This window comes from Myotis lucifugus, unplaced genomic scaffold (genome assembly GCF_000147115.1).
Source record: "Myotis lucifugus unplaced genomic scaffold, Myoluc2.0 scaffold_61, whole genome shotgun sequence".
NCBI lineage: Eukaryota > Metazoa > Chordata > Mammalia > Chiroptera > Vespertilionidae > Myotis > Myotis lucifugus.
The window spans coordinates 5,359,435-5,376,422 of record NW_005871109.1 but is presented as its reverse complement, the minus strand read 5'-3'; the positions used below and the strand labels follow the sequence as shown (position 1 = coordinate 5,376,422).

Here is a 16,988-nt window from a genome sequence, read left to right as displayed (position 1 = left end):
GCACAATAGCTAAAAATAGAACTCAAAATGCCCATCGGCTGATGAATGGGTAAATAAAATGTGGCATACACATACAATGGAGTAATATTTGATCATAATAAAAAGGAAGTACTGATTACATGTTACAACATGAATGAATCTTGAAAACACAAGGTGAGGAAAGAAGTCAGCCACAAAGACCACATCTTGTAGGATTCCATTTATATGAACTATCCAGAAGAGGCAAATCCATAGAGACACAAAGTAAACGAGTGGTCGCCAGGGACGAGGGGAAGGGGAAGTGACTGCCAATGGATATGGAATTTCTTTTTAGGGTGATGAAAATGTTCTTGAGTTAGATGATGGTAATGGTTGCATGATACATACATGATTCTGTATGTATACTAAAACCACTGCATTGTACATTTAAAAAAGCTAACTTTGTGGCATGCAAATTATATCTCAACAAAGCTGTTATAAAGCAAAACAAACCAAACATTCCTTCGAGAACAGGAGAAATCAGTTCATAAAAAATTATTTCTTGGGAATCAGGAGAGGGGCCCTGGGAGGTCCAGCAGCCAACCCTGGCCACCCCATCTCTCGTTGGCTGCTCCACAGGGCGGAAAGAGCTCCAGAGCTCCCCCTTGCCTCCCTCCCCAGTCTCCCACACCCAGGAAACTGACTGTCTCCACTCTTCCAGCCTTGCTGGATCCATCACTCTTCTCCGCCCCATTTGCTTACACCACTGTATTCATGTTTTGTCTTCCCAGCTCTCTGTTGAAATTTCTGCATCCTCCCAGGCCTATGCCCAACCTGCAATGCCCTCTCTACAAGCTAGGCATGCCCATGGGGGAGGGGTTCCCTTTCAGACCTTGAGCTTGTCCTGCATTGAGTACCATAGTTATGGTCTGTGCATAATGGCTAGACCATAGTGAGGCCCTTCAGGCCCAGCCGAGGTTCAGTATGGAGTGCTGCCCTCTCCCAGGACCGGTGAACCCTGCCCCAGACAGGGGTGTGCAAGCTCAGATCCAGGCCACGGAGGCCAGAAAGGAAGGCAATATGTGCCTGTGGGTCAATCGGAAACCACTGGCGGGAGAGCACACAGTGCCCGGGCTAGGGACAGCCCCCTGTGTGGTATCTCTTAGGGGTTGACTCAAGAAGATGGAACATCCTGGCCAGCAGGGGGAGCCAGGCCCACTCTGGGGTTAGTTTCCTGAGGGGTGGCTTCCTGAGACAGCATTCCATGATGAAACCATGAAGACTCACGGAGTTAGCTTCATGCCTAGAACATGGGTACTTGGCCCAAGGCCCAGATACCCCCCTCAAGTGACCAGAGCCATCCTGCCCCATCCCTGGGGCTCTTCCCGCATGTGGAGGACTTGGAGGCTGGTCTCTCTGCTGAGATGAGGCCTGAGGTACCATAATGTCCCTCAACGTAACCTAGTTGAAGTTCTACCTGGAAACAGCAAGGGACGGACGGGACCATCCAACCTGATTCGAATGTGGCAAGACCAAGCACGGAGGGCCCGTGTGCTCTCACCGGGATCTCTGCTTCTCCTGACCCCGGGAGACCAAGGAGAGACCAAGAAACCTCATCAAGTGGTTTCCTTCTCCTGGCTCTGGCCTCACCACACTGTTCCCCACCCACAGCCATGTCTCCATACCCAGCACCACACTTGAGGGGTCAGCCGCCAGTGACCCTTGACATGTAAGGCGAAACCGAGACCCCGAGAGGCCTGCCCAGGGACATGCTGTGAGCTGGGGGCAGGGCCAGGCTGGGGCTGCAGGAGTTCTGGCTCCCAGCCCTGTGTTTCAACTCCCAGGAGAGCCCCTTTTAGCCCAGCTCTCATGGGAGGAACCGCTGAAGCGGCCTCTGCCCAGGCCACCTCAACAATGCCGGCTCCCCCGCACCTGGCAGCAGCCAGCAAGCGGGGAGGCCCTCACCCCCAACAGCTGCCGGGAGGCTGGCTCAGGAGGGAGCCACCTTCATCTCCTCTGAGGGTGTGGTCACCACTGAGTGAGAACACAGGCCCTGGGGTAATGGACGCTTGCTTTGCAGGCTCCTAGTGGCCTCGGCAAACTTACCATCTGTGAAAAAAGGAAGCCAGCAGGTCCCACCCGCAGCCCTGACCCCTGTGGGTACGTGTTTATAGTCGGTGCCATCCCCTCTCACCACCACAATCAGGGAAGGCCTGGGAGTATATTCACCGCCACCTCCCAGGATTCACCACCACCTCTCATCTGAATTCTGCCACATACCAACTTGCTGGGCTCTCCCAGGCAGCGTCTCCCCCTCTCTGGGCACAACCTGCTCCTCCACAAAATGGGGCTAGTATTGGATTTCGCAGCCCACCATGGGTGCTATAAAGATGAAATGAAAGGCTCTGCCACATCTGGGGCTTCCCTGGCATGAGGTGGTGCAGGAAGCGGAGGCACTGGGCCTCCCAGGGCTGAGGCTGGTGATTCATTCTCTCTGGGGGCAGCTAAACTTTCGGGCACCTGGGGCCTGAGATACTGTTCCAGAAGCTGATCTCTCACAGGCTGATTTTTCGAAGACAGTCCCCAATGATCCTCCGTCTCCTGATATTAACAACCTCTGTGCAATTCCCCCACACACACTTCCTTGAGTGGGAGCTGGACCTAGTGACTTGCTCCCAAGAAAGGAAATACAGCAAAGTGATGAAATGTCACATCTGTGATTAGATGTGTCACATCTTATAAAAGACTGTGACTTCCTGCTTGCCAGCAGACACTCTCGTAATGGCTTTAAGGAAGCAAGCTGCCAGGCTGCAGAGGCCCACATGGCACGGAGCTGGGGGCAGCTTCCGACCACCGTCAGTGAGGAGTGGAAGCCTCAGTCCACCAGCCCATGAGGAACTGACTCCTGCCAACAATCCAGTGAGTGAGCTTGGAAACTCAATTCCCAGATTAATCTTGATTTGAGACCGCAGACCCGGCCAACACCTCTATTCTGGCCTGAGAGACCCTGAGCAGAGGACCCAGCTAAGCCATTCCCGGACTCCTGGCCCAGAGATAATAAATGGATGTTGTTTTAAGCTGCTAAGCTGTGATTTGTTGCAGAGCAGTAGACGACTAGTACACTGCCTCACTGCATACACACACAGGACAGGAGGGACTTGCCTCAGGCCAGAGAGAGGCGGGCCTGCAGACAGATCTCTGCCCCACCACCCATGTCGTGGTGAGCTGCCCTCTGGAGCCCAGTCCTTGCTAAACGGTTGGACACATGGACCTTGAGGTGCTGTTCCGGCTGCGGAGTGTTTCCAGGAGAGGTGCCCAGGAGACAGAGCCCACTCCCCGGCCTGTCCTAACCAGACTCTCTCTGCTGGGCAGACCAGGAATGTGGGCGGAGCTGATCACCTCTTCCTGGCGCCATAGCCTGGGGGCTTTCAAAAGAACAGCCCTCCTAGGGGTCTGCACCCCAGGCACCTCTGGAGCAGGATAAGCGTTTCAAAGCACACCCACTTCCCCCTTCTCCCCTCCTCCCTAGGTAGGTTAGGGAAACCCCACCAGTCACCTACAGAACCTTCAAGAGCTTTGCCTATTGAAGGCTCAACAGACTGAAACGGTGGTCATGATCATATCCATTTGACTAGTTGGAATCACCAGTACAATTTACTGTTAAGAATTACTATGTGGCAGAGGCGGGATTTGAACTGAGTCTGTCTGATACAAAGCCCATGCTGGTTCCACTTGCTTTAAAATTGGAATCTGAGAGAGAGTTCAAGCATTCTGATGGCACCCATAGGCAGCCCCTATGCAGCCCTTCTAAAACAGTCTATCACCAGGGGTCAGGCACTGGAGTTTTTAAAAATTCAGGGGAGAGGAGAGACAGGATGGAGCAGGTGCTGGCTGTGGGCCCTAGATGTTCAAGCCAGAGCTGCTCCCACTTATCTGGGAAAAGCGGGTCTCCCTCCCCCTCTCTATCAAGTCATTGCGCCAACCGGCAAAATTGAATTATTAAAACTCCCTTCTGGGGTACCACACGGATTTTTCTCCACTGAGACTCAGAGCGGAGGGGCGGCTGCTCCCGCCACACAATATTAAAATGTCAGGAGTTTAAGGCCTGCGTTGGTTGAGTCATAAGTTATCAGCACCCAGTGAGGGCCGACAGAATGCCTCCCTTAAATTATTAAGCAGAGAGCGTCAGACTGTAATATTTTGCTAAACCAAAGTACAGACACAGACAAAGATGTCATTTCAATATTTGAAACCAGCAAGTTTAATTTAAAATAAGAGCAAACCAATAAGCTCAGAACACAGCCGCGCATGAGAGGAAAATTATACTGTGAGAGGAAAAAAAGTGGAAGGACTTAAGAAATTTATAAAAGTAATCTCCAAGTGGAAATTAGAAATCAAGGCCTAGAAACAGAATAACACAAAAGAAATATTACTGTCCACTTTCTAAATCAATATAACACTGCTCCACGCCAGAATTACCATGGTAACTCAAGTAAAAAGAATCAAGCAATTCTTATTATTTCAAAATAAAATCACAGCCTGAAGCCTGGGTTTTATTACAACCACTGATAGATCGCTGGCTTGTATTTATCTGAAATATTGCTTTTCAATCAGCTGGTTTATGAATGTACACAGGCCTCTCACCAGCCCACTTACCGCCCCATTTTGAGGCGAGGGGCTAACCAATGAATTGAGTCCCGCCTGGCCGCTTCTGCATATATGTCCAGGTTGAAGTTAGCTCCTGTAACCACAGAGCTTCACACCCATCCCTACTGCAGGACAGAGAAGAAAAGCCAGAGAAGGCGGTGGGGGCTGATCTCCTATGGTCCTCCATCCCATGAAGGAATAGGCCCGGGCTCAGATGGCAGCGCAGACACTCTCCCCCACCCCCGCATTAGCAAGCCTCCCTCACCATCTTCCCAAGTCGTCCTCTCCGGCTCCTCCCCTGCTCACTCTACAGTCAGGCAGCCTGGGTTCACAGCCCAGCTCTGGACTTGCGAGCTGTGTGGAGCCTGCGACCCATTACACAGCCTCTTTCTACAGATTTCTCATCTGTCAAATCAAGATCACAATAGTCGCTGCCCCTAAGGTGGTTAAGGATATTATATGAAACCATACATGGAAGATGTTTTGGTGGGTTGAGTACAGAAATGGCCCCCACTCTCTACCCCTCTGGGTACCCACATCCTGTGCAATGTGACTTTCACCTCCTCGCTTCAAGGGTATCATCTATTTCCCCACCCCTTGAACTGAGGTTGGCCTTGTGATGTATTTTGGCCAAATGACAACATCCAAGAGCCAAACCTAGACCATATGAAGTTTGGTGTGTGTCCGCTCTCTCTCCTGGGCCTGTCTCCACCATGTGAGCAAGCCGGAAGAGTCTGCTGGATGAGGAGGGACATGCAGCCTTGTCACCCCCAGCATTCAGTTGATCAGCTATCTGCCAGGCATGAGTGGGACCCCAAAACTGCGATTCGAGAGCTAAACAGATGCTTATTTTGAGCCTCTGAGTTTTGGGGTGGTTGCTTATGCTGCAATAACTCGTTGATACACATCAATAGCACGACATCTTACTTTTAAGTAAGGTTCAGTAAAATGATAGCTATCATGTCTTTATGACCCCTAAGGTGCAAGAGTGAAAGAGCTCATACTGTAACTGTGTGGAAAGCAATGTCACTTCACACAAGCATGAAGCTTCCTGGCTTATCAAATGTGTACATGGACACTGGGTGCCCATTAAGTGTTGTTCCCATTGTAGAGATGGAAAAACTGAGGCCCAATAAGTTATCTGAAGTCACATGGCAGTCATCTGGGACTAGAATCCAGGTCTCCTGAATCATGCCAGCAGGCTGCACCTGAAAACCCAGTTAGGAAGGGGCAGGAGGTAGGAATTGGGGAGCCAACCTGCCCCTGCAATCTGGACCAGCTGCTTACTCCTCTCACACCTTCTGCTTTTAATTTGCTCGTGTCAGCCACTGTAAGCTCCTGTCTGAGAACACAAAATAAACCCACTCCACCCAATGAGAGATGAGCTTGTTGCTAGGTTGGGTGGATGTGACTCTGGAATGGCTTTGGCCACCTGTAGGCTCCTGCAAGGCCAACCAAAGGGGAAAGGGCATGCCAGGCAAGGTGGTCAACACGAGCAAGGGTAGAGAGGCAAAGATCCCCTGGGCTGTCAGTAGGCTGGCTAGGGCCATGACTGGGACGTCCAGGCACATGGCACCAGGCCAGCTAATGTTCGTTTTCATCAGGGTTCACTGTCACCCAGCCTCATCATGCATTTGGGGCCAGGGCAGAGGGTATGGAAGCTGGACATGGAACCTGAAAGATGCTGAAGCTCTGGGCTATGACTCCCAACATAACTCTGGGCAACTTAACTTGCCCCCTTCGCGCTTCAACTGTTCCCCTATAAATGGAGGGACTTGTAAACAGTGACCTTGGAGGCTTCTTCCCCTGATGCTAGTCACCTTGGAAGTCTGGGCAGTGGTGAGCAGTGGAGCCAGCCTGCCTCCTGGGCAGCAGTGACCGGTGGCCATGACAGAACTGTAAGAGAGAGGGTGATGTCCCACTGCCCAGAAGTGAACAAGGCACCAACCGGGCACAGGATATTTCTGATCACACTGTCGCTGTGCAGAAAGCAATGCCGCCTCACATAGACATGAGCCTCCCTGGTTTATCAAGTGTGTACGTGAACCTTATCTCATTTAATCTTGATAACAATCCAGCCAGTTAGATGTGGTTATTCTCATCGTAAAGATGAGAAGTTATAAAGGCAAAGCAGTCTCAACACTGGGTGGGCATGGTTTTGTGATCCATGGACATATTGGACCTGCAGAGTTTAGCAGGATGGTAAAGGTGGCAGCCAGTCCAATAGTACCTGGCCCACTGGGGTACCCATGCCCTTTACTCTACCATTTTTTCCTAACTCCTTCCTATCTTCCTAATGCCACTGATCAAGAGTTCTTAGGAGGCCCTCTAGCCCTCTAGGGGGCTAAACAACAGCCTTGACTACCTGGCTACTTGGGGACAGCTCTGCCTTGGATGGGATGCCGCTTGGAGGGGCCCGCACTTGCTGAGAAGCCCTGCATGGCTTGGGTCAATCCCCCATGAGCCTCCCCTAGCTGCACCACCCCAGCTCTGCCTTCTGCTCAAAGAAGGCCAGCCTGTCCAACCACGGCCACTTCCCAACCTCAGCAGCCTGTGCCAGCAGCCCAACTGCACAGAGCCGGAACCTCATGTCTCCGCCCATGACCACAGAGGGTCGGCCACCGATGCTGGAAATCATTCATTGGTTCCAAGGAAGAAAGACCAGAATAGAACGCCTGGTCCTGCTGAGGGGCTCCTTAAATAGAAGCAGGTGGGGCAGCTGCTGGGTTTGACTCTGGGACGCCGTGTGGGGTGGGGAATCCATTCTCTGGAGCAGTGGTCGGCAAACTCATTAGTCAACAGAGCCAAATATCAACAGTACAATGATTGAAATTTCTTTTGAGAGCCAAATGTTTTAAACTGAAACTACATAGGTAGGTGCATTGTTATTAACTTAATTAGGGTCCTCCTAAGGCTTAGCAAGAGCCACACTCAAGGGGCCAAAGAGCTGCATGTGGCTCGCGAGCCGCAGTTTGCCGACCATGGCTCTGGAGGAATGAGAGGCAGGCCGTGGGTCTAGGAACATACACATTTCTATGTGCTAAAAGCATCTTCGTGGGACATGTCGAGAGAGAGAGAGAGAGAGAGAGAGAGAGAGAGAGAGAGAGAGACAGCAAGAAAGAAAAGCAGCTCTTGTAGCCACAGAGGCCAAGTGACTGGCCAAGCCAGCACCATGGCCAGCCCGGCATGCAAAGGGTGAAGCTTTTAGGCGAGCAGCGGCCAGTGATCTCAGCTTCCCCCAGTCCTAATGCTCCTGAAAGGCTCTCTCCCACTCCCTGTAATTGGGCATCAGTAGTTAATGCAGTATTGACTGCATTACACGCTCCCGTGCCTCCCCTCGCTAATGCCAATTGCATCACCTTGTACAGTCACCGGCTTGCTTAGCCAATAGCCGTTAAAAGCAATCCAAATCATGAATCATATGGGAAACTTTTAGCAAGACACCGCCATCCAAGGAGACAATTTACAGTTGAGTTAATCTGGGTACATTAGTGAGACATGGATTCTGGACGACAGACCAATTTATGTTGTTTCCCTGTCCCCCCTTAGTGCTCCATGTGGGCAAGTGAATGGAAGAGCAGGGAACAGAGAGAAGCACCTGCTTCTTAACCCACGGCTCAGAGAGGGGGTGGAGGAGACCCATCTTTACAGACTCCCACCTTTGGGCAGGAAGGGGAAGCGGCTGTGCGTGCTGCTCAAGATTTGCGATGCTTCATCCCCAGCCGTGAGGCGGTGGCTGCTGCTCAGGCTGGCATGGTAGGTGCAGATGGAGACCCTCCAAGTGCCAGGCCTGATCCTCACCCTGCCAGCCTTCCAAGGCCTTTCCCAGGCCTCAGGAGGCCGCAGTGCCCGCTGGGATCCACCTTCCTGTTGCCCTGCTGGGGTCTCCAGCATGGAACAGTGCCAGGGCCCATTCCCTGCCTCCACTCCAGGCCAGGGAAGTACTGGCCACACTCTGCCAGGAGAGGCCCCCAGGACCCTCTGTGGTCCAGAGCATGATGGGATATCCCAGGAGGTCCTGCAGCTCAGCACCCAAGCATAGCCAAGAGCCTGCCCTCATGGATCAGCTGTAGAGGCAGTGCGCACGGCGGTCATTAACAATTGAAGATTCGCTGTCTGGTCCTTCTCAGGCCAGCTCCACTCTCCTTGGGCATTTTTACTTATTAAAAATGCTCTAGGAATCATGTCTGGCTTTTGGTTCTACAGCCTGCTCGCTGCTTCCTGTGGTCACCCCAGCCTTCCCACTGGGTCTTTGCAGAGGCGGCTTACACCCAGACCCACCCTTCTCCAGCCTGTGCCTAGGGACACACCAGCACCCCCCAAAAGGGTATCCTCAGCATCTTCTCCTGCCCATTCCCCCACAATCCAAGGCTCTCATTGTTCTTGGGGTGGCCTGGACCCTCTGCTCTCTGCCCCTACTCACGGGCCTCTTCTCCACAAGCCTAAGGGCTAATGTGACTCCTGGGGCTCAGGACAGTAGCTCTCTGCACCCCTAGGACTTCAAGCCTCACCGGAAAGCCCACAGCCTGGTGGCAGTCCAAGCGCAGGTGCCAGGGAAAGGGGGGCTATTTCTCCGGGAAAGTGGGAGCTGGGCTCCCTTTGCTGACAGGCAGACCCGACGGCATTTAGAAAGCCCGGACCCTGAGTTCCAGTAAAGTGGAAACGGCTAGGCCAAGAGCAAGCGTCCAAATGAAAGCAATTAATCTTAAAACCCGAAGTTTAACCGTTTGCAAAACAGATCTTTCCTCTCTGTGGTGGCCCTTCACTGCTCGACCTAATGGATTACTTTATTAATAATGCACTGTGCTTAAAAGCAAAAAAAAAAAAAAAATTTTTTTTTCTGACGATTCAATACTTCAGAAAGTCTCTTAAACCCGTTGCTACGGCGAAGCGATTGATATTTTATTATCTTTCAGAAGTGCAACATGAAAGCCCAGCAGCCCAGCAGAGCAAGAGCTTTGGTCCGTGGCAGCTGGCAGACCCGACTTCAACCAGAGGAGCCCCGGCCTCTTCCGACAAGATGCTGTCAGGTGGAGAAAAGGCATTGGGGGTGGTTAATAAGAGCCCTGAGTCCCTGCGGCAGCCAGACAATGCTGCCCTTGGAGCCAATGCTGCCACCCGGCCCAAATGGCCACCTGCTGAGAGGGCATAAGTGCTAGGGAGAAAGTAGGCAGCGGGTGAAGAAGGGCAGGTGAGTGCATCCAGAGCCTCCCCCGCCCCTCCCCAATTATAGGTGCCAGCTTCGAGGTTCCGTGGAACCAGGAGAGGCCAGACTCTAACAGGGAGTGGAGGGTGGATTTAGGAGCAGAAAGGTTACTTTTGGGGGACAGTTCTGTGCAGGACAAGAATCCAGTGCTCCTCGGGACTCCGGCTGTCTGCAGGCCTCGTGCTGTAATGGGCCCCAGAGCTCACGGGCATCAACGAAAGTGGGCACCATATTATTTAGACTGGACAAGGCGGGGCACTGAGGGGCACCACACGCTCCCTGCCACAGGTCTGGAGGAAACACACATGTCTGGGTGGTTGAAGTGCACTGCAGGCTGGAGGCAGGACACTGGCTCAAATGACCTCCAGAGAGCCATTCCCACTCAGGGCTCATCTGAGAGCCTTTAGGATCACAGAGCCCACAGCACTCTGGGTGCCTGGACAGAGAGCCACCTCCAAGAGGTCCATCTCCCTGCCTGAGGCCTCCCCAGTAGAGGGCCCTGTGTCATCTCAGACCAGTTATTCTTATCTCTAGACTTCATTTTCCCTCTTGGTAACATGAGGGGCTTAGAGAAGCCAGTGCCGGGGTCTCGCTTGGTGCCTGGGGTACTCTCACTGTGGGAAGCATGTGGAAATCAGGCTATGTCTTTAGGTCCAGGCCATTGACCTGGTGGGGAGAGGGCACAGGCCCAGTGGAGACTCACTGGAAGGTCAGAGGGCGCCACCACAATCGCTCTAACTCACAGAAAACCCATCTTCCAGTTCCGTACCAGTAGCAGCCTGCGTGTCAACTATTACATAGACATACATCTCCCTACAGATTTGGATTTCTGGCCTGGACCTAAAGACATAGCCTGATTTCCACATGCTTCCCACAGTGAGAGTACCCCAGGCACCAAGCGAGACCCCGGCACTGGCTTCTCTAAGCCCCTCATGTTACCAAGAGGGAAAATGAAGTCTAGAGATAAGAATAACTGGTCTGAGATGACACAGGGAGTTAGAAACAAAAGGGGCTACATCAAGGCCTCCTCCCTCCCTGTGCGGCCCAGCCCGAGCCCTTCTTTTCGTCCCATATACAACTATAGCAGCCCAGTCCTCTGATGGCCCTCACAGGCCTCCAGGGAAGGGGTCCAGTCCTCTGATGGCCCTCACAGGCTCCAGGGAAGGGGTCCAGTCTTCTGATGGCCCTCACAGGGCTCCAGGGAAGGGGTCCAGTCCTCTGATGGCCCTCACAGGGCCCCAGGGAAGGGGTCCAGCCCTCTGATGGCCCTCACAGGCTCCAGGGAAGGGGTCCCCGAAGAGAGAAGAGCATACAGGAGGTGGATGTCACACCCCAGCTAGACGCTGGCAAATGGATTCTTTTGGCCAGAAGCATTGAGTTCCCTCTTCATCTCTTACTACACACATACCGAGACTCAGCCTTCATGGGCTTACTGGCCACAGGGCTCCTCCACATGCCCCCCTGAGGACAGACACTTTAATTGCCCCTCCCGGCTGGGGATCTCAGAAGGTCAAGGGGAGTCTAGGGGCATCAGTACGTGGTAGCAGCAAAGTGAACCTCCTGTGTGACCTTGAGCAAGTGACTTAACTTCAAGTTTTTGCCAAGTGACCATGTCAATAGCACCATTGACCTGGTGGGGAGAGGGCACAGGCCCAGTGGAGACTCACTGGAAGGTCAGAGGGCGCCACCACAATCGCTCTAACTCACAGAAAACCCATCTTCCAGTTCCGTACCAGTAGCAGCCTGCGTGTCAACTATTACATAGACATACATCTCCCTACAGCCAACAAATTGAGCAACCCTCACCTACAGGGCGGGAGGGCCTGGGACAGCCGGGGGACCGCCTCTCCTCTGACCCTGGGGTCTGTGCGTGGGTCACAGGACACCCACTTGGTTTTACCCTCCAGGGGACTGGGTTCCCCAACCTCTCCCGTGCACACCAGACACTAACTGCAGGGCACCCCCAATCAGGAAGGCTTTGGAGAAGGAGGGACCACCTGCTAGTGGCCTCCAGCAACCACGGACCCCCTCCGTTCTGGCCTCTGAGGAGCCCTGAGGATCCTGACCACGGCAGGCCCATGCCCCTTTCGCGGGCCACTCCTGCAGGAGTGCTACTAGCCTGTAGCGCGACACTTTCTTCCTCTGGGCCAAACTCCTGTCTCCGCGCTCAGGACACAGGGAGACAGTGGGCCAGCACGGGAGGCGCCTCATACTTGTGGGGAGCTATCTCCCCGAGGGTCCAGCCCGCCTTCCCCTCGCCGGCCTGGCACCCCAGGGCGGGCGTCGTCTTCCCCGAGCGCGGCTTGCCGCAAGCCCCGGAGCCCGATTTTCCAGAAGCCACTGATTTGCCCAGCGCTCAGCACCTCTCGGGTTACGCGGCGACGCGAGGGTGATGGCTGCGGTGAGAGGAGCAGCCGCAAAGACGAAATGCTCTGCACGAACCGCCGCCGCTGCGCGGAGATCTAAGGGGAGCCGGAGCCTCTGGCCCGTGCACAGCTCGCCCGCCCGCCCGCCCGCGGCCGGGCCCAGGGGGCCCGCACCCAGGGACTGACTCACCGCCCTCCTCCCCAGTCCCACTCGGTCCTCCCCGCGCCTACCCCCGCCCCCGCCCCTGCCCGGCCCCCGCGCCGCTCCCCCCGCAACCCCAGCCCAGCTTGGCAGGTGCGCGCCTGTGCCCCCCGCGTGTGTTCCCGCGCGCCGCGGTGCAAGGCCGGGGGTGCCCGGCGTCGGACCTCCGCCCGCCACCTACCGTCCTCCTTGTCCAGCACCATCATCTCGGGCGCTCCGTGTCCAGCCGCAGCTCGGCTCGGCCGGGAGCAGGGCGCCGACTCCGGGCGCGCTTCGGCGGGGCGGCCGGTCCTCGGGCAGTGAGCGGGCTCTAATTACCCGCTTGTCCGGCTCTTAACCTAGATTGCACTCAGCTAGAATTACATTCAGGAGTGAAGCACTTCGCAGGTACAAAAGCCGTCTCACCTACTTTTGTGCCTCAGAATTGAAGGAACTACGAACTGCAATTTAGAGAGAGAGAGAGGGAGAGAGAGAGAGAGAAGGGGAAGAGAGGATCAGAGCCGTTTCTTTGATTCTCACCTTCTAAATGGCTCAATTTGCCCAGTATAATCTGTCTTAATGTAATTGCATTTGATAGCTCATAACCCGGGCTCTGGCAACGACACTGCTTTCAGCCTCATAAAGTGTTTTCCCCTCGGATTTAATCTGAATCTCAATCTAAAATTATATTCAAAGAGATGGGGGAATCTCGGCGGCCGTCTCCCGCTGCCTTTCTCTCTCAATGTATGAGGTTTGCACTCCTGCTACTGAATAAATGCACACATTTCCCGAGGCCCCCCCTTCCTCCGGGTTAATGGGGAGTGGAGACGCGCGGCTGCCGGCTCCGCAGCGCCACCTGGAGGCCGCTCGGCCCCAGCTCGGCGCGTGGCTCCGCTCAGGCAGGACCCAGGTCCTCATCCTGGAGATTTGTCTGAAGGACCCCTGGTTTGTCACTCCCAGCCTCCCAGCCTTCATTTCTACCCCCTCTCACCAGGGCAACCTTTCTCTGACCTCCTACCCTCTCTTCCTACTTGCTCTGTCCCCCCCCCCCCCTCGGGTTTTCTGGTTATTCCCTGGATCTGTTGGCAAAGTTAACCCTGTGCCGGGCACAAACTCTTCCACTGTGAATCTCACAGGAACACCTTTACCCCAGCAGCCCCTTCCCCCACAAGGGCATCCTGATTCCACAGAAACCGGGATCCTGTCTTAACTTCTCTCTGAGCAAGCACAGCATGGCAGTGAAAGCTTTTCTCTTTCCACAGCCGTTTGTTGAGCACGTATTATGCGCCGAACACTATTCTAAGGCACTGGGGACACAGCAGTGAACAAAGCAAAGATCCCTGCTATTACGGACTTCACAGCTCTTGCTCTGTAACTCAAGAGGCAGGAGGGGGACAGTGTCCAGCTCCTTTCCTCCTGAACCCCGTGTCTCTCCAGAGCCCTGGGGGTGGTGCCCAGGCTGCCTTTTCCAGGAAGGCCACTCAATAACCAAGAGCCTTTTTTCCAGCCCAAGGAGGGCTCCAGGCAAATGTGTCGAAGGCTCAATCCTGGTAGCTCTTCTGAGGACTAGACCCAGGCAAGGGGAAGGGAGCCGAAGTCCCTGGAGGGGCCAAGGGCCACCAGTTGGGATTTCACACCATCTCTGCTTATTATCAACAGTGGCTTAGCAAATCACTCTCTCTCTCTCTGGGTCTCAGTTTCCCTGTTGGTGAAGTGGGAGACCTGCTCTTCTATCTCCAAGGTTGCGGTGGGGATCAGATGGCATAATGTATGTGCATGTGCTTTGTAAACTGTGGCACCCCAGACAATTTGAGGGGGTTTACTGAGTACAAAGGAGACCTGGAGGCCAGGCTCTGCCCCTCAAGCCCTGGAGGCCCAATGCAGGTGCTTGACAGGGGTGAGGAATGAGGGAGCTGGAGCAATGCTGCAGCCCGTCTTCCTCTGTCCTAGGCAGGAAGTCGGGCTTTGAGAAAACAGGAGAGAGGCGGCTTCTAATGAGATGCCTCATCCGCAGCTCAGAGGGTTTTGCTTTCCTCTTCATCTTGAATACTTAATCCTAATAGTCCGCGAGTATATTTGGTATTAAATATATCATTTTGCTCAGCCTGACCATCCCTCAGGACTGTGAGCTTGATCTCTCCCCTGCCGCTGCAGCCGGAGCGGTACCCTGAGGGTCTGAGGGAGCCTTTGGCTCTGCTGCCACTGGTTCATTTAGAGTCAGCCCCTCACCCCAGCCTGAGCTGGGGGCCAGACAGTGCAGCAAGCCACGGGCCTGGCAAGCTGGCAAGGGGCAGCTTCTTGCTGTAGACACCTCTGGGGGACCTGGAGGCATTCATTCCACAAGCGCTGCTGCTTTACTTGTGACCTCCAGGACTGCTTCTCCTCACTTCCAGGGTCTGGCCCTGACCCACAAACCACTTTTCCACTGTCTTGTCCATGCGCTGTGCTTGGGACTCTGTCCCAACACCAGCTCTCCCAGCCTCCAAGGTAACCAATTAGCAGCCACACAGCCAGCATCCCTTTGGGGAGGCAGGAGCCCTATGTGCCAACTCAGGGACTGAAGCAGGCCGGGGTGCTAAGTGATGGACTACAGAAACAGGCTAGGTATGCCACAGGGGATTGGTGCTGAGTGTGAAGGATTGCTTGTGCCCAGAGGTGGCTCTCTCTGCACCCCCAGTTGTGAGCATTGAGCTGCACACTGATCTGGAAAGGGGCCTCCAAGAGGTTGGTGCACAGAGCTACCCAGCAAGCCTTTGAGGGTTTGGATGACCGGAGCTCGTGGCCAGGAAGGGGCCTGCTGGGTTGGCAGAGGCAGACATGAGCCTCACTCATCCAGTGGCCTCCCTTCTCAGCTCCTGGGTAATTGTTGGTCAGGCAGGTGATTCCTGTGTCCATGCTCACCCCCACCCACAACGGCAGGGTGGAATCCTCAGCTCCCCTGGGGCTGGAGGAGGTAGCTTGCATCTGACACATTCCACAGGTGATGAGCATGTATTCACTTGGACACTACCAAGCATGCTCCAAAATGCCCTTGAAATGCCCCTGGGTGCAGTAGAGGGAAGCCACGTGATCAGCCCCCAAGGTTACAGTGAGGAGAAAGGGGTTGTTACTGGCTGCCTTACAAAGTTCTGGGCAGGTCCTAGCAGCAGTTTGTCACTGCACCTGGGAGGGAAGTACTGAAGAAGGGTTCCTGCATTGGAGGTGGGAAGGGGGCGGGGAAAACTTGGTGCCTGAGGGCCTGGGCAGACCAGATATTCCAGAACTCTTCAGTGGAGGCTGTCAGATGTGCCTGCACCTGAGGGCCCTGCTCCCAACACTGTCTTCAAGATGGGGTTACAAGCTGGTTTTACACGTGATGCTCAGAGAGGTATTCAAAGTGACAAGGGCCCCTTCCCTGTGGCTATAGACTTTGCAGTACCATCAGGATGCCTGCTGGCCACATTCAGACACTCTACTCTGCCCTGCCCCCTAGTCACACAAAGGCAGCCCATGCACAGAAACTGATGCACACTTTTCCTCCTTTGGTTATTGGAAGCCCTCAACAGGCCTTCTAGGAGCCGCAGTTATAATTCATTAGGCCTTGCGGAGGCTTAGACCAAATCTCCACCCCAGAAAGCAAGTCTCTCTTTCCCACCCCCTCGCTGAAGGCTAACCCATTCCTGCACAACAGCTCTGAGAAGGTTGTGGATGTAGGCTGTCCACCTGTCCCAGTTTGCCCAGGATTGATCAGTGTCCCAGGAGGTAGGACTTTCTGAGCTCAAACCGGGTGGTCCAGGCAAACCAGGCCAGTTGCTCACCAAAGAGGGAGGTGGTAGGTAGGACAAGGGACTAGTGGAGCCAGAGGGAAAGGCCAGTCAGCCAGACCCTTCCTGCAGACCAGCAGCTGCCTCCCAGCCCCATGCGTCTCAGCCTTCCAACTCAGGGCTTCCTCTCCCAGGCACTGAGGAGTTCCCTGGCACCTGGGGAGGGTGGATGGGCCAGCAGGGCTGTGAGCTGGCCTGAGAGACTGGCAGTTAGAACGGAAAGGGTGTGAGTTGGACCCTGGGCTGGATCCAGATTTTTGTGAGAGCCAAACTTACGTATGCAACTGGGCAAAGGGGATTCTTTAAGAAAAGGAACACAAGATCACCAATGAAGCGTAAACTTCATCAGCTTCAAGACAAATCCGCCCCCTGATATTTTGGATACATGGCCCACAGCCAGCAGGCACCTCCTATCATGCTAGGCGGAGGGGAGGAGGGGGGCAGGACTGATGGTGAGCGCCCTCTCCAGTGTCTCCAGAGGCGAAGCAATGTCACCCATCCCCGCAGCTCTAAGTTCCAGACCCCCGGAACCTCAGAACCATGCTGGTTTGACTCCACCCTCAACCCCAGGTTCTCAGGGCACCCCCCTGGGAGAACCATTTCACAGTCCGATGCAGAACTGGGGACTTGCAGACACCCCGGGAGGCTGGGGGGCTGAGGGTCAGCGGGCACTGCGGGGAGGCGCGGGGAGGACCGGCGCTCCTGGTGCCTGGGAGGCGGCAAGAGCCGGGGAGAAAGTTCTCGGCCGGAGCGTGTGGGGCTGGCTGGCTTGGGGTGGCCCGTGGGACTTCCTAACCCCGATGAGGACCCCGGGGGGCTGAGCCTGG

General features: G+C 54.6%; 1 protein-coding gene across 1 annotated transcript in view; it reads right to left on the bottom strand.

Moving 5' to 3' along the window:
- LMO1 (LIM domain only 1) overlaps positions 1-12,810 on the bottom strand; it is a 32,927-nt gene extending 20,117 nt beyond the window's left edge. Inside the window, exon 1 of the mRNA XM_006089652.3 lies at positions 12,561-12,810. Within this exon, the coding sequence (XP_006089714.1) occupies positions 12,561-12,585 (25 nt within the window). The 5' untranslated portion in view covers positions 12,586-12,810. The remainder of the gene's footprint in view (positions 1-12,560) is intronic.
- Between the last annotated feature and the right edge of the window lie 4,178 nt (positions 12,811-16,988).